The sequence below is a fragment of the Ptychodera flava genome, chromosome 14 (assembly GCF_041260155.1).
Source record: "Ptychodera flava strain L36383 chromosome 14, AS_Pfla_20210202, whole genome shotgun sequence".
NCBI lineage: Eukaryota > Metazoa > Hemichordata > Enteropneusta > Ptychoderidae > Ptychodera > Ptychodera flava.
This window is the reverse complement of record NC_091941.1, coordinates 39,707,615-39,732,660: the sequence shown is the minus strand read 5'-3', so window position 1 is coordinate 39,732,660 and position 25,046 is coordinate 39,707,615. Positions and strand designations below refer to the sequence as shown.

The 25,046-nt window shown below is 33.8% G+C and overlaps 1 protein-coding gene across 1 annotated transcript in view; it reads right to left on the bottom strand.

Annotated features, from left to right (window-relative positions):
- Positions 1–25,046, bottom strand: part of LOC139150472 (bifunctional glutamate/proline--tRNA ligase-like) — a 41,730-nt gene that overhangs the window by 6,166 nt on the left and 10,518 nt on the right. The window contains exons 8-27 of the mRNA XM_070722858.1: positions 24,775–24,967; positions 24,020–24,191; positions 23,150–23,383; positions 22,202–22,286; positions 21,643–21,813; positions 21,018–21,154; positions 20,603–20,657; positions 19,404–19,556; positions 18,967–19,079; positions 18,504–18,627; positions 17,618–17,797; positions 7,938–8,156; positions 6,942–7,181; positions 4,714–4,983; positions 4,157–4,366; positions 3,405–3,477; positions 2,801–2,880; positions 1,769–2,026; positions 741–812; positions 488–613 (exon numbers count right to left, since the gene is read on the bottom strand). Of these exons, the coding sequence (XP_070578959.1) occupies positions 488–613; positions 741–812; positions 1,769–2,026; positions 2,801–2,880; positions 3,405–3,477; positions 4,157–4,366; positions 4,714–4,983; positions 6,942–7,181; positions 7,938–8,156; positions 17,618–17,797; positions 18,504–18,627; positions 18,967–19,079; positions 19,404–19,556; positions 20,603–20,657; positions 21,018–21,154; positions 21,643–21,813; positions 22,202–22,286; positions 23,150–23,383; positions 24,020–24,191; positions 24,775–24,967 (3,165 nt within the window). The remainder of the gene's footprint in view (positions 1–487; positions 614–740; positions 813–1,768; positions 2,027–2,800; positions 2,881–3,404; positions 3,478–4,156; positions 4,367–4,713; positions 4,984–6,941; positions 7,182–7,937; positions 8,157–17,617; positions 17,798–18,503; positions 18,628–18,966; positions 19,080–19,403; positions 19,557–20,602; positions 20,658–21,017; positions 21,155–21,642; positions 21,814–22,201; positions 22,287–23,149; positions 23,384–24,019; positions 24,192–24,774; positions 24,968–25,046) is intronic.

Below are 25,046 nucleotides of genomic sequence, written 5' to 3'. Positions count from 1 at the left end.
TGTAAGGGTGAATGCGCGTTGCAGACAGATTTTAGGAAATTCTCAAATTACAACAATATATTGGTACTGCTTAGCTATGCTGCTTGTTTGAGAAAAGTAGAGTTGATGAACTTTTCTGTCTTGTATTTTGAAAATCTAGATTTTAAAATTTCCCCGTAGGATGTGGCATCATTTTAAATTTAAAATGAATATCAGATATATTTAAAAATATCAGCAAGTTTAGGTGATTCCTTTCTCTCATTGTTAAGTTTGTATGATGACCCCAATGTTTTATTCTTGGCTGTGAAAGAAAATGAATGCTTTAATATTTAATTTAGGAAAGTCTGAGCATTAAAGTTTAACACTTTCTGTTTCTGATATGTGGATCACATAATGGTCACTATGAGTGGCTATCATTTTAACTGTTTTACGGACAAGCATTTGAAAGCTTTCTCTTCACGACACACACTGTGTAACTTGGATTTGAAATTGTCATGCAGTATCTTACCTGGATGGTGGCAACTCTAGGGGGCAGTACCAAGCCTTGGTTATCACCATGTACCATACACAACACTCCTATGGTTCGTGTTGTCAGTCCCCAGGAGTTTTGATATGCATACTCGTGTTTTGAAGGCTGCAAGAAATATTTCCATATTAAACTCTTCTAAGTTCAAATGAAATCTGTATGTCTGTATGTAAAGTTTGGAGTTAAGGGTATATATCAAAATGAATTACTTTCCATGTAAATATCCCTTTCTTACCTGTGCAGGATCTTCAAATGTGATATCAAACATCTTAGAGAAATTCTGTCCAAGATGATGTGATGTGGCACCCTAAAACAACACATAACACAAGTTTACTACATGAGTTACATCAAACATACATCATAAACTGCTATTATCTTACTCCTTGACATGATAAATCTTATCTTGCAAATTCTTTGGAAATTCATAATCACATGGGATTTTGATGAACAAAAATACAATTATGGCAAAAAAATATTGGATTAATTACAGCAATGAAAATTGCATTGACTTCTTTGAGGTTTTACAGGCAGGGTGCTAACTTCTTAAATCTTCCGGCAAATTTCCTGGATAATAATTAGATACAAGGATAGCTTTTAAGGAATCATTTCTTATCAATATCACAGTCATTAGCAACCTTCCATATACTTCATTATCTTTAGCTTTTAGTTTAAAATATGATACCCATAAAATATCTGATAATATCCATAATCAAAATCTTCATAATAGCTGTTAGACTTTGCCAAGTCATTTCTTTATTTTATTTATTTTATTAATCTTTATTTAAACTCGATAACTCCATAGGTGAAACACCTCTTTCATGGAGGTCGAATAGACAAAAGAAAATCATATTGCAGCACCAACTCGAAAACACAAAAAACACAGAAGTACAAATATAAAAAAAAACTACGAAGAGGCATCAGACAAGTAAATAGAATACAGAAAGTTGTTACAAGATTTCTTAAAAACTATGATTGATTTCGGGAGATTGTTATATTCATCCACACCCACAACAGACAAGGTGTTTTTGATAACGGAGTGTACGTGCTTGGGAACTTTAAGGAGGTTCTGATTGGAAGAACGAAGTGATCTGGAAGGGATATAATTATTGAACATACTGGTTATATAGTCAGGGTTGGATGGTGAGTTGCTCTGTAAATTTGGGCCACACGGTTAAAATGGATAATATTCATTAGAAGGGTTACTTTACTGTTGTATATTAATGAAATCCTGGTACAGATAAAACTGATGAATAATAATAGTACCTGTATGGCTCTTCCACTAGCTGAGATATAAGCTTCTACTGTAGTTGTGAAGTCACCACCAGCAAATTTCTCCTTTTCAGTTTTCTGTCCCTTGATAACTGGAATTGCTAGTAACACCTCATAGATCTGGGCATAGTAATCTAGAATAGTGTACACTTCCTCTATTGCATCCTTTGCATTGGCCCATGCTGTATGGCCTTCTTGCCACAGAAACTCTCTTGTCCTGAGGAATGGCTGTGGATGTTTGAATTCCCATCTCTGTTATCAAAGTAACAAAACAATAAATGATGAATGTATGATTTCATCAGCAAAATATTACTTTAAAATTACTATGAAATTTTGAATCCTACATCAGACTGTGACAGAATAATTGTAACTTACTCTCTAGTTAAGATGGCGTACTTTTGACATTATGGATCACAAATACACTGCTGAACTTGCTAGTGTTGCGAGATGTATCGGGTACTTTGAAATTCATCTGCTGGATTGAGGGAGTTGACTTTCCCATATTTCATTTTGTCCAGTCAAATCTGGCAAGCAAACTGAAGGTCCATCAAGGCAGATAAGTTGCTCACCATAAAATGATTTAAATCTACAATGATATTTTGGATGGTAAATATTTCTACAAACATGTAGAGATAATTTGACTTTCACCTGTTTCAAACTTTTTATTTTAAAAATAAAAGAGTAACTGAGTATCACATTCTTCTGTCCTGGTATGGAACTATTAACATTTAGGATGAGAATACTTAAAAGCACAGAAAGAATTCAGCTACTGCGTACTGCTTCATCTGTCAGATGCTTATCACTTCACTGGCTTGATATCACTTGAAATTGGCATTGACTTCACTTGTTCAGTAAATTTCCTGTTTGCATCAATCATCTCTTACATTAATTATGAAAGAAATCAAACATAAATACCAAAATAAACTGCTAAAAGGTATTTAATAACATACATGATGAAGTATTTGATTGACTCCAATCACTTTTTGCCACGGTTAAGTCTAACATACATTTGTACAGAACACTTACCACAACATTGCACCATTGATTTAACCTGATTGGAAGATCTCTATGTGACTGGACCCACTTGGCATAGGCAGGGTACATCACTGATGAGGTCAAAGGTTAAACATTCAAAGGTTAAAGTCAGTTAGGGTTCAGTCATCTAATAAAACAGAATCTTTGTAGTGAACAGTATACAAGTAAAAAATTAATAAGTTAACTTTAAAAAATCATTACACATGATACTGTATTTCTTTTTTCATAAAGTTAGATTTTATCACATCTAATGCTAAAAGAGCAATAATTCATGAATGTAAATGTACGAGTATTGTTTAACTGTGTAGATCTGGGGGTAATAATTCATTATCAACAGAGAGAATATTTGTGTCATTCTGACCGTGCATCATACATTTCATCATAGAAATGTCTTCCACATGCAAGTCTTTTTAATAATCAGTAGACTTTCTGTCACTTCATCTCAAATCAACTTTTATGACTGATACTAGATAATATCTGAAGTATAAAATCAACAAGAAATGCTCACAATCTTGCACAGTATCTCTCTTTCTCACATTTCCTATTACATATTGTCTTATATGAGACTTTAAAAGTACTGTATTTGTATATTTACCTGTTTCACTGGTTGGTCTGATAGCAATAGGCTCAGCCAGCTCTGATTGGCCAGATTTAGTAACCCAGGCAACCTATAGGAAGTACAAAGATGTGATCAGTAAATCACGGCACAGAGTTACTGTTCAGAACATTCACAATATTTTATGTCATTGTTGAGTATTGGTGTACAAGGGAAGTATGATATGGAACTTCACACAGAACTACTGTCACTGCCAAGAGTGCTGCCACAATAATCCAGTGTTTGTTGGCAATCATGAAAAAAGGTTTATACAGCTTTCTTGTACTGAAAATTTCAACATTTTTGATTCGTGGATAAATCATGACAGTGATAAGGATTCAGAGCACAGTCAGAATCCTTGTGACTTAGTTACAACACTGATGTAGTGCTACTAACTGGAAGATTTATAAATTACCAAATCAAAAATTGGTTCTGTTTAATAAAAAGAAACACATCAATCATACACATTACAAGACAGCTGTGGGTTTGCTAAAGTGTGGTACCATTCTGTTTTCTGACAAACCCGGCCCTCATAAAATGCAAAACTGGCACTCATAAAGGTAAATGCTATGAAATGGTTACATATAATTGAACATATCTCAATCTATTACAAACACTCACTGTATTTACTATAATCTGAACAACCCATTTATCACCAAATTGTATCCAATTTATTACTAAACCAAAAGTTGTATTTGTTTGATTCCAAGCAAAACAGAACTGACATGAAAGAATTAACTGATGGAGTTTACCTCTGGAGCAAAGTCAGCAATGTGAGTCTTCTCTCTTTCCAATGCACTCTGGGAAACAAAGATTGGAAAGTAGCAGTTCTCAACTCCAAGTTTCCGTATTTTTTTATCAAAGAATGACTTGATTTCCTCCCAGATGTTGAAGGCCCATGGTCGTAAGATGTAACAGCCACTGACGTCATAGTATTCTATCATTTCTGATTTGGTTATCACCTGTTGAGAATGAAAGAATACAAATTTACCATCATTTTAGAGACCATCTGTACAATTTTATTTTGTCACAATCAGAGATAGAAATACATTTCACAATAGACACAGATGGCTGAAACAAGAAAATCATGTACAGTAATTGTCATCATAGATAACACACATTGAGAATGCTGGTATGTGATACATGCTGGAAATGAATATGAAATGCACATTTTCATTGATCTGGTTATTCTGCTTCATCAATATCCTGATTTTCAGGATTACAATATTTACTTATACAGTGATAACGTCAAAGTAAATTCACTATGAAACAAATTCATTCCAACATTTCATGAAATTTTCCAGCTGACCTGTGAGTACCAGTCAGACAGATTTTCTTCTTTTGTGGCTTCCAATCCAAGTCTTGTTTGTTTTTTGACTGCTTTCTGGTCATCTGTACCGCTTTCTTTTGGTTTTTGTTGATTTTCCTTCTCTTTTGAACTCTTTTCCTTTTCATTTTTGTTTTTCTTTCCCTTTTCTTTTCCTGCATTTCCACTGGCCGGTTTGTAGTCATTCCCGGTAATTTTCTTGTAGTCAGCTTTTAAAGCCAGCAGAGTTTTCACTTCTGCATCTATTTCCTCCTGTAAACAATTTCACCATTAGAAATCTCAGACTGTTGACAATATCAAATGTAACAGAATATCAAGATTGACTAGCCTCCGTTGCCATAGCACTGTTTTACATTTTCAGTGTTTATCAAAATGCCTTGTAATTTGTCTGATATGCTGATCCTTGTATCTTCAAACCAATTCAAGAAACATGAGTTTTCACTGTTTTGTACATTCATGTTGGTAATATGACGTCAAAACAAACCCAATAATCCAGCTCATACAAGGTAATAAAATTACCAAGTCGCATAAACACAAAAATTACAATTTCAGAAAGGATCATATTGAACCATGCTAGTATATAAGAAAGACATGGTGTTACCAGGTGTCCGCAATGGGTAAGAATACCCTGCTAGCATGCTACACCCGTCAAGAATGGACTAAATGTGTCAAAATCAATAGCAATCCAATGAAGCTACTCAATCACTTTATTAGTCAAAGTTTAGGAATGCTGTCACACATCATTTGTGCAACAGATATGTCATATTATTGAAACTATGTCTCCACATCTACCATAGAACTGCAACAGATATGTCATATTATTGAAACTATGTCTCCACATCCACCATAGAACTGCAACAGATATGTCATATTATTGAAACTATGTCTCCACATCCACCATAGAACTGCAACAGATATGTCATATTATTGAAACTATGTCTCCACATCCACCATAGAACTGCAACAGATATGTCATATTATTGAAACTATGTCTCCACATCCACCATAGAACTGCAACAGATATGTCATATTATTGAAACTATGTCTCCACATCCACCATAGAACTGCAACAGATATGTCATATTATTGAAACTATGTCTCCACATCCACCATAGAACTGCAACAGATATGTCATATTATTGAAACTATGTCTCCACATCTACCATAGAACAACAGATATGTCATATTATTGAAACTATGTCTCCACATCTACCATAGAACAACAGATATGTCATATTATTGAAACTATGTCTCCACATCTACCATAGAACTGCAACAGATATGTCATATTATTGAAACTATGTCTCCACATCTACCATAGAACTGCAACAGATATGTCATATTATTGAAACTATGTCTCCACATCCACCATAGAACTAAACAACAAATATGTCATATTATTGAAACTATGTAACAGATATGTCATACTATTGAAACTATGTCTCCACATCCACCATAGAACTGCAACAGATATGTCATATTATTGAAACTATGTAACAGATATGTCATATTATTGAAACTATGTCTCCACATCCACCATAGAACTGCAACAGATATGTCATATTATTGAAACTATGTCTCCACATCTACCATAGAACTAAACATGGGCTGAGTAACATAATAACAGTTTAATTATTGAGAAAATAGAGTGTCATACTAGGCAAGTCAACAGATGTTTGTGAAATAATGTTGAAATGTCTGATTATAAGACAAATATAGTGCTGTCTCCCAAAAAGTCAACTTGAAGTTCACACTCTGCCTGTGGCAAACTCTTGCATTTAAAAGAATTCATATATACCTTTGAAATCTATTTTTATTTTCATCATACACGTTTACTGCTATGACGTTACACTGTGTTCATATGGCATGCTTAACTCCACTGAGTTAATGGAGCAATTCAGTTAATTTGAATATGACTTGCTGATATGATGATGAAATTTTCAGACAAAACCATATGGTTTCTAAAATAGAATATAACAGTAAATATAGATATCCATCTTTTGTGTTCACTATTGTAGTTGTAGGGATATAACTACAAAAGACAGAATTCAAATGAATTTCAATTTGCATTGGCACATAGTTCAACAGCTACATAGTTCAATCATTGGAATAAATCAAAGTGTTGGAAATAAGAAACTTACAGAAAAATTTGAACAAGAAGAAAGCTGATATGAGCATTAGTGACAAAATACTATGTCAACAAATTTTACCTTTGGTGATTTGTTTGTCTTGAGAGTTCTGACTTGATCTCCTTGAGCCGTTATTTTGGAGATCAATTCAGCTACTTCTGGAGTAACATCTGATTGACTAGTTCCAGCATTGCCGCCACTTTCCTTACTGGAGGATTTTTTCCCGGCAGATGCTGCACCAGGTTTATAATCATCACCAGTCATATCCTTGTATTGAGCTTTTAAATTCAGTAGAATCTTTACAGCTGCATCAATGTCCTCCTAGAATTTAAAATAAATTTATGTTTTGAATGCATGTTCTGATATGACAGCCATGTTGTACATCACAGTAGTGACACACACACTGGTAGCAGTCAGTGGAAACCAACCAATGTGAAAATGTTATGTAATGAATGGTTGGGTATGTGCAGAAATTCAAATACAGCTACTTACACACTAACAAAGGCACTGTTATTAACTTGGTAATTGAGATCAGAATGGTTAATGGTATGACAGACTACTAAATGTATGTGAACAGAACTCTATGCAAAGTCCAAAGTTTACCCAAAGTCACTGAATAGAACAATGAGTTGTGGACCCTAACTAGGGCAGGGTCTAAAAACTAAGGAAGATTGATATTCAATTATGATGTATTACAATAAATAGTTCAAATCAATGGTTTATTGAACATTTTTAAATACAATGAGTAACAAAATGTCAATCATATTCAATAATTTTGATATTTGAATATAGTCATTCTATATTTTATACATTCACTATTTGTTTTTAACATTTAGCTAACTATGAAAAATTACTGGACCTAAAATGCCACATTACTGTTCAAGCATTAACAAATTTCACATCATTGAGTGCTCACTAGAAAAACTTAACCACCAAAAGTTAGTTCAGGAAATTTTGAACCGTTCATATCAAACAAAAATATTGGTTTTGTTAAATAGTTCTTAATTTGCATACAGAATGTAGTTTAAGAATGAAACATGAATATTCAAATCAAGCAATCAATAGCATGACAATTACCTTAGCAGCTTTGGCACTTTTCAATCCCCTAACTTTATCACCTTGATTTGTAATCTTTGTTACCAATGCTTCTACTTGGGCAGGGTCTGCTGTTTTTTTAGCACTTGTATCTGTCTGTTTGCTGGGTGGTTTAACACCAGGTTTGTAATCTTGTCCTGTTAGTTTTTTGTACTCAGCTTTCAAACTCAGCAGGGTCTTCACCTCAGTGTCAATGACAGCCTACAAAGTCAAAAGACATTTTAACATTTTTGTGTTCTGCACTGATTTCCTTGCCTAGATCTCTTTCATTTTCACATTCAAATATCCTGTAATATATTAACTAAGAATGAAATATTGACTAAATAATTTATTTGAAAAACAAGTCAGACAGAACAACAGCTGACAATGTGACATTCCTGTAGAACTGAAGTTCATGGACATATGGAAAACAAATGATTGAAAATCGTGAATGCTAAAACAGAGTGGAAAGTTAGAGTGACTGTAACAACTGTAAGCTACTACGGCAGGTTTTCTGCCTATGCAATATCAAAATACAAAGGCCATGTTTTACAGTCATATCGTAAATACTGACCTTACATCTATGACATGCTTTCATATAATTAACATACCATTACCTCTAGGTATCAAGGTCACTTGAACACCAAAGCTGTCACTGTCCCTTTCTATAATACACACTTTACAAGACAGGAATTATATCCCATGTTCATTCATAAGTATTACACATTTACAACACTGGTGATTGCATGCATTACTCTACAATATGTTGTGAATATCATGTTGAATAGACACGTCAACACTTTAAATTGAATGGACAAGCAGACAATGAAATCAATGACATTAGTCAGTCTTTCTGTTGCTGTGTTTGGTTGAGATATTGAGAGACAAGCTACCTGATTGGTGATTTTTACCAAACACATTAACCAGAGATGTGAACTCTCAATCACTACAGCAACACTACATTATCATATCATGTACATACCGGGCCATGTTTCTATATACTATTTGGAATGCAAGCTTAAGGAGGCTAGAGGGTAATTTCGCCACCTGCGCAGTCTCCATACTGTACAAAAATCTTGAAACTAGGGAGTGTTCATGCAAATTGATCAAACATGTTCTTGTTGACCACAATGACCACTGGGCCATGAACGGGTAGTATACATTCCATGCAAATTAAGTCTACAGTGACCTTATATTAAAGGTGGTTGGAAAGGCTATTTTGCACAAATTCTTTTCTCAGAGTTAATGTCAAGTTTCAAGTGTTAGAATCAAGATATTTTGTTCACATTTTCAGGATAGCTCCCTTAGTAATATTTTCTCCAAAGAATTATAAAAATTGTATATTTGCAGCCATGATTTTTGAAATATGACACCAGTAAAATTAAAATTTGATTTTTCATATTTTTTTACATATTTGAAGTTAATAATAATTGGATAGTATTAATATTACCAAATTAGTTATAAATATGTTGACACTATTTATTGTAAGATTTGTACGGCAGGATATGTAAATAAAATTTGTTTTTATGATTTTACATGGGTTTATATATCAAAAAATTATTAAAAATTCTTTCAAATTTCATGATGTGATTTTCAAATAGTACTTCAAATACAGGAAAATTGTGCCGTACAAATCTTATCTGTAACCTTGTTAATAGGCTGTAAAAATTCCATGTCCATATCTCATTTCAAAGTTGAATTGGTATACAATTATGTAGGAAAACTGTTATTCTGTCAAAATGTTGAAAACAAGCCATATTTGCACCCTCTTTTGAAGTCATAGAGCAGTTTTTTTGGACGATCTCACTTTTGACACTTCTTTGACACTCAAAGAATCTAAAAATAGTGTCAATGACACTGTCCTCCCATTTTGCAGCGATACTAACTACTAGTACACACATGACATTGCATTCTTACAGGTTGACTAAGAAAATTCCATTGCAAGTCCAAATTAATCTTATACCCCAGCAATATGAAATGCTCCATCTCATAATGACTTTTACACGTCTGACAGAAAACAACCCTAGGATCAAGACTATCATGTTTTACAGCAATCCAACTAATACTTTGGGAGAAATGATTTTTTGACAAAAATGGGAAAAATTGCCCCAAAAACAAATATGAAAATTTCACCACAATTTGAACAAATCTGACAAAGGTCAACCCTAGGATCACAAATACAAGTTTTCAAGGCAATGGGATGAGTGCTTTCAGAAAAGATTTTTTGACAAAAAACGGGAAAATCGCCCAAAAAATACAACTTTCAAAATTTCACCACAATTTGAAGAAATGTACCTTAAGTCACTATAAAGAGCCTGCATACCAAGTTTCAACCAAATCTGGCCAGTGATTACAAAGTTTTAGCATTTTGCAGGATTTTTCCTTTTTTCCCCTTCCCCTTCGTTTCTTTCAACAAATTCACATCTCCACCCCTCGATGCACCTGTCCATCAAATACTAAGATGGTAGGTGCTGCGATTTAGGAGTTTTTAATGTCGACAGACATACATCCGCACATAATAACTAACATACATACATACATACATACATACATACAGACAGACCATAGACCCTCCAAAAAACGCAGGTCTATGAACAAACAGACAGACAGACAGACAAACAGATAGACATGCATACATGAATACATTTATTTTTACAGCTTTTAACCTCCAACAGCCGACCAACTTGTCAATATTAGCTTGATCAACTTGATACTACTGCTTATAATAATATAAATGAGAGTTAATTACATTCTAATTAAAGTAAACAAGATTTGCTTATCAACATTTACGTCATAAAAAAACAGCATATCTGTCAGGTTATAAAGAATCTTCAGCTGGCTATCTTTATCAGTATTTCAATCCTATTAACCAAGCACATTTTAACTTTCAAATTAACATTGCAAGTAAGTTCTGTTGAATAAGTTGAGCCTGTAGGTACTCAGAGAAAGCACACAGAAGAGACAAATGTTTGCAACTTAAGAAGTTCAAGGTCATCAAAAGCATTATAAGGAATCATGTAACACTTTCATTGCACTGTTTACACAGATTGCATAATTGCTATAAATAGCACATAAGAACTTACAGTCCAGCTTTACCATAAAAACCCTATCACTTTGACCACTCTTTTAATTGATCACTCTATTTTTTTCCTCAAAAAGTAATTTATTTTATCCTTACCAAGTCAACCATAAATGGAAATTGGAACTTTCTCTATCTCTATTTATTTGACCAACCTATCATGACAAACTATTATGAGCAATTTCTTTTAGATAACATACAGAGCACAATATATGACGGTTCAGAATATGTCAAAGTTGGGATTCAGGAAAGTTGCCTTTACATGTTTTAATCCTCCAAGATGGTAAGCATTTCACCATGAACTGTCAAAAAAGTTGAACATTCTAATAATTCTACACTAAAATTATTTTGGCTTTGTTGATATCCTCACTAATTCAATTATTTAAAATCATATTAATTATTTTTTCTGGGTAAATTGATAGGATTTATACAGTACAAGAGTTACTTACAATGTAGTCAAATTCAGTAAACATCAATTACCGTCTAACATTGCATCATTCCTATAAATAGCACCTCAGCCTGGAACAGCACAATCATAATCTGCTCATTCACACAGGCAGTACTTGACTTTGAATGAATGACCTACTACATTTCACCTATGTACCAAATTTGAAAGCATGACAAAAAGTACCACAAAATTTGCAAATTTCAGCTTGAGTTCAGAGAGTCATCTTCAGGTCACTCCTAGGAACCTGCACACCCAATTAGAAAGTAATGGCATACACAGTTTCAAAGAAGATTTTTTTAAACAAAATGGCAAAAATTGCCCAAAAATACAAATTTGCAAATTGTGTTATAATTTTGATGAATTCTATTTTGAGTTTTCACAAGGTACCTGCATGCCAAATTTTAAAGCAATCCAACCATTGGTTTAAGAGGAAAAGATTTTTTACTAAAATGGCAAAAAAAGAAAAAAATTCATTAAAAATAGAAAGCATCAAATATTGACATCAAATCTACATGTTTAAATGAGTTGGGCCCAAGGTACCTAAAACCCAAATATGACAATGATCAGAAGAGTAGTTCCTGAGTTATTGATTTTTGACCATTTTCGCTTTTTTTTTCTACCTCATTAGCATATCTATGGGACTAAAAAGTTCATTTTAACAACGGCACATCTACATCATATATGGCATCACTACACCAAAAATCAGCTCAATACGTGCAGCGGTTTTTGAGTTTTTGCGTTGGACGGACAGACATCCATACATACATACATACATACATACATACATACAGACAGACATCTCACATACAGACTTTTTTCAACCATATAACCTCCCAATTGCCATATATGTATGGCAAATGGGAGGTAAAAATGCATTTACAATAGCAGTCACTCACTCTGAATGCAAGCACCGCCTTGTCAAACTTTCCTGAAAAACAGCAAATAATGACTTTCCCTTTTCAAACATTTTATTAAAAGCTAGGGGACCTCTACCATAGTTAATACACTAAGGACTCCCCAACTTCTTCTTATTTGGTCAGTTTTTCAGAAGTTTTAACAGGCTATAACTCTGCAATGCCTTTGTGCCCAAATGTCTAGTTTTTTTTATTCCACAGAGAATGATGACTACTTTTACATTTTAATAGTTTTGTTGAAATTTATAACTGACGCTCTAGCCTTTACAACCACCTTAAAGGGCAAACATTTGATTTCACAACACAGTGTAAAGTTATTTGGGAGAAAATTGTTGTTGGCCAAAAAATAAATTGTAAAAAGGAAAAAGTGAAATTGAATTTTTCTTCTTTGCTTCTAAATTCATTCAAAACTTGCACAAAATCTTACAGTGATTCTATTTCAAAATGGTGTCTTCTTGTTTGTAGTACATCTAGAAAATTTAAAATGTGTTCAAGCTTTTTTCAATGTAAGAGTTTAGTAATTTATTCCTAATCATATTTGTATGGATTGTCAATTTCTGTACTCTACAATTGTATAATTCTCCAAGAGTTTGACATTTAAACACATATCTGTCCTAATGGAACATTCACTTTGATAGAATGGAGGTCTTTTAAACTGCATTGCACAACATCTCTTGGCTCTATCTTATGCATTTACAAAAAACTTCTCTTATGAATTCTTCCATTGCTTTTTTACCAAGCTAAAAATATTTTCAGACTTTCAGCTACATCATTAGAGTGATGATCATGCTATTAGTTAAAGTATTCTTTCTGTTCGTTAAAATTTAAATGAATGATATTTTTATATGATTTTAGATGAATATCTTAAACAATACAATTTCAAGTTGAATAAATTAATTTCAAAATAATAGGTGATAATGGATGTTTCAATTCATAATTGTTAACATTAGCAAACATTCTAAATGCACCTTTTGAAATTGAACATTTGCAGTGTCTTGCAGTTTTCTTGGTTCTTGGTAAAATTTCTAAAGAATTTAACTCCACTCTGGCTGGGTCAAATTTTCTGAAATTTTCACATTAGGTTCCTTAAATGCTACGTAACATAATGACTATGTTGTTTGGCAATAAAGTATTTACATTTTGAATAACAGGCATTTTAATTTTGCTTATCATGATTTTAATCACTTTTTTACGTGTCTGTCTTTCAACCCTTGCCATTATAGAATGAGGATAGATAATGCAAAATAAAATTGTCGTTTTTCTCTACATATACTTTTTCAAGAGTTACATTACATTTCAGAAAATGGTGTCAAGTTTTTGACTGAAATAAATTTTTATTATTTATACTAAAATTGAGTTTTTTTTCCAAAAACATACATCCACTTCATCCTTCAAGGAAACTACTGCTACTACATGTATACTAAACTGTAGAGTCTCTGCTTTTTGAAAATATATATTATGAGGGGGTTTCCTTGTCATCTTTGATGAGAAATATTGCTTTGAAAAAAAACTCTGTTGGCAACTGATAACACTTTGGACATTTTGAAATTTATGCTCTTAAAGGGAAACATTTCAATAGAGAGATATAAACGGATGATTACACCGGTAACATGCAGCTCCACAAATAAATATTTGTCCGCATTTTTAGATCACTCCTTTTAAAATTATGCATAGAAGAATGATAAAAATACATCTTAGCAGGCAACGACTAGTGTAACAATGAATACTAAAAGACATATTCACGGCTCAAAGTACAAGCTGCAAAAACAGCCACGCATGCAACATTGATAAAATTTATCTGCATCTCAAGCTGTAGTATCTGATGTTGTGCGCGTACAGCTATATTTAGTAACAAACCTGTAACCATGAACAGCATTATTGACAAAGAATTTGCAAAAAAAGTAGAGATTCTTTCCCCATAGCGAATTAATTTTCCTGAATTCAAATTTGTTTTCAATCACCAAATTAGAATTGGCCAAGTTTGACCATCTTTAGTGACAGGCATTTAATATTGAATGCATTTCACCATGATGCTTGTATAAGACAAGATATTTACTGAAAAATACCGTCAATGACGCTGTACCTTCTCTAATGTGTGGCCAGGTCAGGTAATTGGTTGTTGGCATGGAGTTGTTGGTAAATAGTTGATGATGTAGGGGCATGAGGTGGGATATGGACCCAAAGAACCCAAAAGATGATTAAATACATCAATCAAAAAAATTCTAAGCTACAGTATAAACTGCCTAAAGATAGTTCAATGTGGAAAAAAGTTAAACAATTCAGAAATAAGAATTAACAGTCCAAAATAGTAATGACGCACTTCCTTACTGACCTGAGTGCATGTGAAATACACAACCTGGCATCTGTAAATTAAATGTATACCAAGTGATCATTTCCAGTCACTTTTAACTGTTTTTAATGGATTTTCCAAAGAGTCCTGTGGAAATGATGAAAAATGCTTATCTGGTCTTGTGTTTGTATAACCTCATGCTGATAATTGTCATAGTATTGAAAAAAATTGAAAGTGAAGAAATTACTGTTTTTAATAGGCATATTTTCCTTGAAATACATGACCGTGTAAAGAATATATGCTAAAAGTGTTTAAGAGTAAATTTTTTTTCAAAAATAATTTAATTTGTGACCAAAGGATTTTTATTCTTTGAGTTTACAAATTCAAACATTGCAATTTGTTCAATCATCTTGTGCAGTGCAAAATTTATAAAATGACTGAAAAACAAAAAAAATTGGCAGAATTACAGTCTTTGTGATGTAAAATTATGGGTTGACATCACGATAACTGTTAATCTGTTTGAAGTACTAATATACTATAATTAAAAAAGAAAAATTCATGTAGAAACGGTAAAATATATTGTCAGCAATGTAGCATTAATTTTGACTTTACATCATAATATGCCTTTGCTGGATACCAAATATATAGGGCGAAATATCAGCCATGTTCAGCAAAATCCACACAACAGCATTGATCCTTTTCTAATTTGATTTGATTTGCTTATGTTATCCTTGTATGACAGTCAGTACAATATGGAACTTGAACACAACACAGTGAATAAGTATGCTGTAAATGAAATGGTGTGGCTGCATCCACATGCAGCAATAGGTGTGCCTTTGTCTCTCACCCCTCATTTCCAACCTGTCCCATCCCTGAAAAAATAGTTTGGTCTTATATTTATAATGTTAATAATTTCTGTATTTGTTAAAATGTGCGCATCTCAAAAACTTTTGATCATAAACATTTCCATTGTTTTTTATAGCTGACCAATCAGTTAACCTGTTTATTTTGAATATTTGTGCATTTTTCCTCAGTATTTGACATTTTCTGAATGCCTTCTTATTCAGTTTGTCATTTTCTAAAAGTTTAAATGCTCCATTGTGTGGTCAAGCTTTCCACAAGCATCAAATGTGGTACTTCATATAGGAGGGTCTGCCTCTAGAGGGCGGGCATCATGAACACTCCTGTGTTTGTTGGTTAATTCCTCCACGTAAACTTCTGATTGTACTGTAAACATTGAACATGGCCGACGTCCGATTTTACTGTCTAAAACTTTCACTCATTTTCGTTCATATGACTCTGAACTCCAGGAAACGATTGGGAAGAAAGGGTTATCTTGAAATATTGAGGTACTCGCCGATATTTTGCAAAATTAAATGAGAAAAAATGCAAGGAAAATGCCGACAGGCTTACACAATGACATTTCAGACTCGGAGGCATATGATCATCTATGCAGATTATGCAACAGGCCCAGATCACGTGAGGCCATGAGGGGATATCCACGCAACTCAGTACCAAACACTAGCGCTCACAGAGTGAGCAAACACAAAGTGAGTACCCCTAACGTGAGCTCAGTAGTCTGTAATAGATTGTAGTCAACTAAGAAACCTTGGAGAAAGGCTTAACACTATGGCTATGCCGCTAAGTCCCTTTTGATTTTTGTCATAGCTCAAAATCATTCTCCCACACCTCACCAGAGCCATGAACACCCCCACCAGTTTATGATATGACCCATCACAATGGCATGACGTCAACGGATCTTGACAGACGGAAGTCTTGACAGACGGAAGTTCTTGACAGCAGCATATTGGTTTTCAACTCTAATACCTTCTCTGTCTATAAATAGACACGAGAAGGTAAAAATGGCTGCATATGTCTTCATTGTGATACGCATTAGCTTGGTGTGTACTAGCTCATATGAGGAATGGTCAGCATCAACACATGTATTTATTCAACTGTTCATAATTTTTAAAATTTTGCCAGTGTGGACTTTCTAATGTGTAAAATTCTAAAATGACCTGATGTCAGATTATAAATGTTTTTATATATCAACATTTGCTACAATTAAAATCTATTTTCAGTCTTGGCACATTTGTACGATAACTATAATATTACAATATGGCTTTCAAACTTACGCAGAATCAGATTGTAAACAAAATTTCAATTTAAAATAGCAGTAAACATTTTACAGTTGATGATGGTAAATTTTCTATGATCTGAATACTTGATGAATTTGGACATGTTCATCAGCTCCGTGGATTCTACATATTCTATAGAGGGCGCCCTTTCAAAGTTGGCACTTGGGTACAAAACTTTCAAAATTATAAGGGTGGGGATTTGGCCGAGCGATTTGACTGTGATGTCTTCGCTAGGTGACTTGGTGCCGTATGTTGTGAGTTTGAATATAATCGAAAATCTATTGTATTTACATCAGACACAAGTACCATTGCTATCCTTGTGCAGTTGTGGATAATTCAAACTAAACCGATCACAATCAAACGATATAAAAAATAGTGTCAATGACATAGTCCCACCTATATTAGTTACGACTCAGGCTAAAATATGCATGAAAATGGTTAAAATTCTGAAATCCAATACTTGCTGATCCTGTACAAGTCTTACACACATTGTATATTTCATCACAGTTTGAAGACCACTGAACTTGGCTATCCTAGACTTGAATACAAAATTCCAAAGCTGTCAGATGAATAATTGGAAGAATATGACGTTTGACAGAAAATCACAAAAATACTCCTCAAAATATTATATGATATCTTTCTCCACAATTGTATACATCTTACATTTTGACTGATTACCCCTTTTTTAAAACTCATTTGCATAGTTTGACATGAACATGTTTATTTAAAAAAATTCACATGTCAACATTTGGGTGCACCTGAAAACCAACTAAAGTTGATTTTCAAAGGTCAAATCGATGAAATCAAGAATTACCTTTTCTGCTTTCTCAGATTTGATTTTTCTAACCACATCTCCTTGAGATGTGATTTTACCAATCAATGCTTCAACTTCAGCAGGATTAGCATTACCAGCAATGACAGTCTCCGATTTCTTCTCTCCTTTTCCTCCTTTTTCCTTCTTTCCTTCCTTTTGTTTCTTGTTTTCTTTTTGTTCCTGTAAAATGACAAATGTATAAACAGAAGGGCTGAGAGTCATGCATTTTGATATGTCTCTGATTAATGAACAAAGTTCAATTTAATCAAACTCTCTTCTACTAAATCATCCTATCAATCTATGACTACACATCACAGGGCCCACAAACAATGTCCATCTCATTTTATAATGAAATACTTAGAGATTGTAAAATTTGAATCAAAGACCCATTAGCTGTAACTTTGGTCATTTTTTAAATTTTGTTTGTTCTGTGTATCATCTGCAGTTTCTGGTTTGAGTCCCTGAACCATGGAGAAATTCCTAATGTTTAGCTCATAAATATACCCTGCGCTCCTATATGAGTATAATCTGCATTGTTATTGTTTAAATTTTGTATTCAGGTCCGGACTGGAATACATTTATCAACAATAACAACTGTCATTTCACATACACAGGCTGTGTTGGCAAGCAAGACACCGGGCATTGGTCATGATGATCTAATTATAGTAAAATTCTGTAGTTGATACATTGAAACAGAGTAGTGAAAAATTAGTCCAAAGTTACAGCTAATGTCCCTTTAACACAGACAATACATAATTTAAAGAAATTAACCTGATACTTAATGGTTTGCAGTGTAACATAAATATTTCAAAATAATACAGTTTACCAAAACTAAAAGGTACATAATTTTCCACGATCATAAAATAAATCATAACTGAGACTTCACCTGTTTGCTAGATTGCTGTTTCTCTTGTTTGGTCTTTTCCTTGGATCCTGAAGTTGGCATTTCTTTTTGACGTCCATCCGGGATATCAAAGAGAATGCATGGACTTTCACATCCAGTATATCGGCTGAAAGAAATATACAACATGCATAGCTTTCACATCCAGTATATCGGCTGAAAGAAATATACAACATGCATAGCTTTCACATCCAGTATATCGGCTGAAATATACAACATGCATAGCTTCAATAACAATATCCTGAGAGAATACATTCAAACATTTACAGAATGCAATGCTAAGTGTTCAAATAATTGTAATTTTCATGGAAGCCTATATTCTCTTGATAGCAAGTATACTTCCATTCAAAATGGAGTGTTTGCATTGTGAAATGAAAGACTTCAAAATACTGTGGTAGTAAACAGAGGGAATGGTAGAACACTACGACAGTGATTTAATCTTTGTTACCTTGCTGGTTCATAGGGTTGATCACAAATGAAATATCCTCTCCTCTGTAGCTGTATAATGTCACCTTTCTTCAGCTTTGCCAACTCTGGATCACCAAGCATTACTGTTTCAGTCTGAAGGATTGCACAGAACAAGGAAACATACATGAGTTGACTGAACTTTGCAACAATGAAAGACACAATGCTAATCTATCATTATAACTTATATCTATTTAGAAACTTAATCTACAGTTGCTAAAACTGTAGAGCTGTCAGAAGAGGATTTGAGATGAAAATACGACACTTTAACCAAAAAATGTTTAAACTTGCTGTGATGATGGGAAATGAATGCATTAGTGAGCAAGAATATTACCGGATTCTTTCCCGCATTATTCCAGCATAATTGCTGGTTATCTTCTTTCCAATTGTCAACTGTAACTGGGTTTCTGATAAACTTACCCTGGTTTGATGATCTATGAACTTTTTGAAGTCATCATCTTTGTCTAGGATAGGTTTGGATATGATATGGTCAAACTGAACACACACAGCTGGTGTGAAGGGGCCTTCTGCATGTTCTGCTAACCATGTTAATTTTGTGGTCTTTTTGTAGTCCTGTAGTAAAAGAAAAACTGAACAAGATTAAAACTGGTGGTTTGGAGATTGGCATTAAAAGTATATGATAACCAGTGTTCCCTCTAAGGTTTCGAGATGGTGCGCAACTTGAGATATGCCTGATTGCCTCATAGCTGGTTCCGTTCGTGTATATGCTAATTTGTTGAGCTACATCACAACGTACAATGAACGTTGGTGGCAACTGCGCCGCCAACGGGCGCTAAAGTCAAAACGCGGCAGTAAAATCTACGCTGAGATCGCACATTTCGCCCTGAGTTATCGTTTCCAAAACTAATACCAATTGAAATGACTGCCACTAAAGTTGCGCTAAGTATGAAATTTCACTGCAAGAGCAGTCGGAGACACTGCGCAATTAGCGCGCAAATAACCTTAGCGGGAACACTGATGATAACTCACTGAACAGTTTTAACTAACACAAACATGAATGTTATGCTATGTCACTCAAAGTCATCCATACAAATCTGGGCTTTACAACCACCATGTTCAATTGATTTATTGTCGTTTGTTCAAATATAACATCCATTTGAGTACTGGTACTGTGAATGTAGTAATACGATATAATCAATCCTGAGACACAATAGGCTTGCATCAGGGAATGGCTAACCTATCATACTGAGTGATTAGCAATGACATTGTTATCAATGGTAGTAAAAAGATTATTGGTTGAACATACCGGTAGATAAAAATATGCAAGTCTTGATAGTTTAAAATCAGTAGTTATTTCATTTGGTGCAGTGATCAAATCTTAAATGTAAACCCCTCAAGTCTAATATTACCTCTCAAGTCTAGTATTACCTGAAAGTCCTTCTTTAAATCAGTGAATGAAAAGATTTCATACAAACATTCTGAGGATCTGCTATCTTTGTAGCCATAATACAAAGGTAGTATACACTGACATAGGGCTGACTTTGAAAGTATAGCTAGTTGTAATGTTTCTATTCAACAAAGATATACATAATCCACTCATTTGTAGAATGGGATGATCAAAATCAGATTAAAATCAAATAAAACACAGTAATTCTCACCGTATTTTCCAGGTTTAAGGCTGCTTCCATTGATGTAATCTTTCCAGAATCATCTCTGAGAACACAAAACAAGATGGATGATTGAACAACCAGTGACATTTCTCTGGAATTTGTAATGACAGCTAAATGCTCGGTAATTTGTCACTCTCACTACACTGATCACATTTTATCAAAAATATACCAACTCTGTAATGTTTCATCTTGCCTAATATAAAGACAAGTGGATTTTTTCCCCATGATTATAGATCTACCATGACAAGATTTGATGATTTAATGATTTGAATTTTTGAAGTTGTGACTCATGGTAGATTTTTCACTCAGGAATAAATGACTGCTCTCATGCATTCTAGGTTACTGTGCATTTAACATTGTTATGATACACCTGGGAAGTTTTGATTGGCTTCTAAGATCTTACTTGTGTATTTTCTTGATGATAATATTGCCCCAGTTGATGAAGGTCACTACTTCATCCACTGAGAGTGTTTCAGCATCAGCGCCATCAATGAAGATCTTACTGCTGTAGTATACTTTCTTGTTACCAACATCAGCATTCTGGTGACAGAACAACGCCATGGTAATAGTGACCAGTCATGTCAACAGTCAATCTATGTCAAAGGTCAACCCTTACTGACATAAACTATCACTACATTGTGTATTTGGTGGTGATGACTAGCAACATTTTGGGGTAAAACTTTGAGATTTCAGTAAAACAAAAGTGTGTGGTTTAAGTTTGTCACTGTCAGGGTGATGACCACAGATTTATCCTTACCCAGTCACATATCATTACAACCTGCTCTATTCATATCAGACAATACCTCAAAACATCACTTTGTTCCACATCAACTTGAATCACACATGAACACATCAACTTGAATCACATATGTAGTACATGTAGTTTCATATTCATTGGCTGTCATTTGTATGGGAAGATATTAAAAATATTTTAGGAATAATAGATGCACACACTTTCTATTTGAGAGCATGCCAATCACTGAAATATCATATTCTACAATATATCATATATCTCTATAGAACCATACCTTTGGATGCTTGGCAACATCTTTGACTTCGTCCTTTGCTTCTGCAATGATGACTGGTACAACTTCATCTTTCTTCAAAGCTACATAACGAGGAGCCACTGGATCAATGACTTTCCGGTTAAAGCTCCAGATTTTATCCCATTCCATCATAACCACTGACCTTGAAGAACCCTGAATGAGATAAAATAGATGGTTATGACTACCAGAAATATATTACTGAAGTGCATTTAAAAATTACAATATATCAATCATGCTTGTCTTATTGGTAAATGTGATGTACAGGTAACATTCATGAAATCTCATTCATTTCATATTGATATCTGAGTCAATGCCATAACTCAACATATAATTGATATTATGGCAAGTCTTGTTCTCTGTCTGAAGTTCAAGTTCAAGACATGTCTGTTAAAAGGTCACATGTATGCCAATTTGCCACTGGACTGAAGCAAGGTTTGTAATCTAAATGAACTTTCATTTTACTAACACATTGTCTGTTTGTAGCACAAATTTTCCAATTTCAAATGCACTGCTGAGTAAGATGAGACAGTGGATAGTTTACCTGTGCCACCATGAATTGTTTGAGGCCCTCTACAGTCATTCCTCTCCTCAGCACACCTCGTACTGTTGGAAATCTTGGATCATCCCTGACATCAAAATAGATGTACAAAAACATTAAACATGATAATGCAAAGGAAAGCATCAACCTAAATGTAACTGGTACCTTCTTTTCCTTAGCAATGAGGATGTTGATAATTGTGTAAATGTCACCCTTCAAACTGTAAAATGAACAAAACATCAGATACAGCCACTCAAATCATGTGCTGAAAATATTTATCAACAGAACTAAAATGTTTTTAAATTAGCTACAGCTCAGTGTCAATGTCTGTATGTACTGTTGAAAGTTTGATGCAGTCTTCATCGCACAGTGATCTGGAACTTTGAAGTACTGTACATAATTTTTTGCTAAGTTTTTCATTTGCTAATTTGAATCAAATTATCAAATCGTGTAAGGTAAAACTTGCAATGCTATGCTAGTTTGAAGTATTCATGACACAATACAGTTTGAATATTGGAGTATTGCATGAGCTGTAATGGTGTAATAACTCCATTGTTGTCTGACAGTTTAGCAGGAAATAAAACATGTATATGGCAATTTATCAGTAACATCCATCCACTTTTGAATTTAACATACAAGGCAATGTTGAACTAGCCTTAAAAGGCTCTGTTTAAAGGGAAAAAGTCCAATATCCAGCTTAATTTCTTGAAATACATAAAATCATTGATGATTTTTATTATTGTCAGAAACTCATTCCAAATAATTTTGAAATGTCTACAGAAGAACAGTCTGTGTATAAACTTTGTAACAAACTCTAAACAAATTTCCTACACAGACACCAATACAAATATATAGAATTTGAAAACAATACCAGCATTCTATAAAAAGTAACTGATAAAATACCTATATGTGGGTGTTCAAAGTGATTTTATAAAAAAAAGCAGAACTCACCATCCATCCACATAACTATTGTCCACAAACCAAGTCAACTTTCTCTTTGATAGGACTGTATTTTGTAAATTAAGTCTGCTGTATTCCCATATAAATGGTTTTCTTAATCCAAGTTGGTCTATGAACCAGTAGTATTGATCATCTCTGTCATGATACTCTGTAGTACGCAGAGCATGCGTCACATTCTCCACGCTGTCCACTATAGGACATGCAAAATCATATGTGGGGTATGCCCTAAAAATAAAATCAATAATTGACTTTTGTAAGAGACAATACAAATGCAATAATACCATAGAAAGCATTTTCATTGAGGGTCTATTACAACGGCATGTTGAATTTCATACACATTTCGTACATATTGATACAAATTTCATATATCACATACACATTATTGAGAAGACCCACTAAGTAAGATAAACTTCATACATTAAAATGTTTCTCTTTGCAGTAACTCACTATTTTTGGTATCATTTTCCTTGCCACTACAGTAAAATTGCATAAACACTGACATCACGTAAGAGTAGGACTGCTAGACTAAATGTTGAATATATCAAAAACAGAAGACTTTCCTCAGATAATATCAAAGGCAATGAGAAAACCAGGTTCTGTGCAATCATCAAAACTCAAATGTGGACAATTTGATGTAGCATGTGATCAATGTGTTGTTCACCAAATACTCAGATTATATCCCTTATAAGAAATCAGTATGAGTAGCTGCAAGCGATATGGCTCAGGAGCCAAAAATTGGTAATTAGTCAATTCAGAATGGTACAACTCACATTGCAAGATCTCTCATAGGTCATGAACTTGAAGCAAAAGTTCTTCAGCAAGGAAATCAAAATCTATAAAATACTGAGAAGTCTTTCTTACACATATTTATTTCCAGTTTTGACATGGGTTTCAACTTTGCATCTGTAGATGGTAGGATCTCTCATACATCCGTTATCAGAATTCATATCAATTTTAGCTCGTAGACAACACTTTTGACCAAACTCAGTACCTTTCTTCATTTCATTCCACATCTCCAAGTTTTTCTCAATAGCTGTCATAAACGTAGGATAAAAAGTGAAAATGATTTAATAAATCTTTGTAAAAACACATAAACAATTGAATGACATAGCTCAATATTTGACAACAGACTGTGGAATGCACTACGCTAACAGTTACAGCTGTAAACCAATGTGTTTTCCTCTGATACCTTGTACAATGCACTTTAGTATTTAAAGTATTTTGTGTCGTGGATTTGCCTCTACAAAAGAATTCATTGATATATTTCATTGAATACATGGACTGGTTCCTACATCAGCAGACAAACCTTGGTACATAATTGCATGACATCCATTCACAGCTTATTATCTTTAGAATTTTTTTGTAATCTACTTCAGGCAATCCACTTCAAGCAAACCTTACAACAGCTACATGTACTGAAATGAGATCCTTGAACAGAAAGGTAGAAATATTAAACAACATCACATCATATCAAATCTGATGTATTGAGTATTCTATTAGAAATACAGAAATACAACAATCTGATTCACCTGCTGTGTTTAGCAGCGGTGATTACACCACCAAGGTAGTATTGATCATGACACACAGACTGACTGAGAATTCCTAGATTTACTCACAGTTGTTTCTATTCTTGGATTCCTGTCGTTGTTCTCTTTCCTGTTTCATCACTTCAGGATCAGTATCATCACAGTATGCTTTGCCAGACTTGATCATTTGTTCAGCATACTCCATGATTGTATCAAAGTGATCTGAAGTATGACTGTAGATATCAGGCTTCAATCCTAGCAACTCAATGTCACCAAGTATCACCTTAAAACAACGAACAAACATGTCTCAGTCAAGTTAATCAAATGTCTACAACACTGTACGCAAACTGCAGTCATTTGGC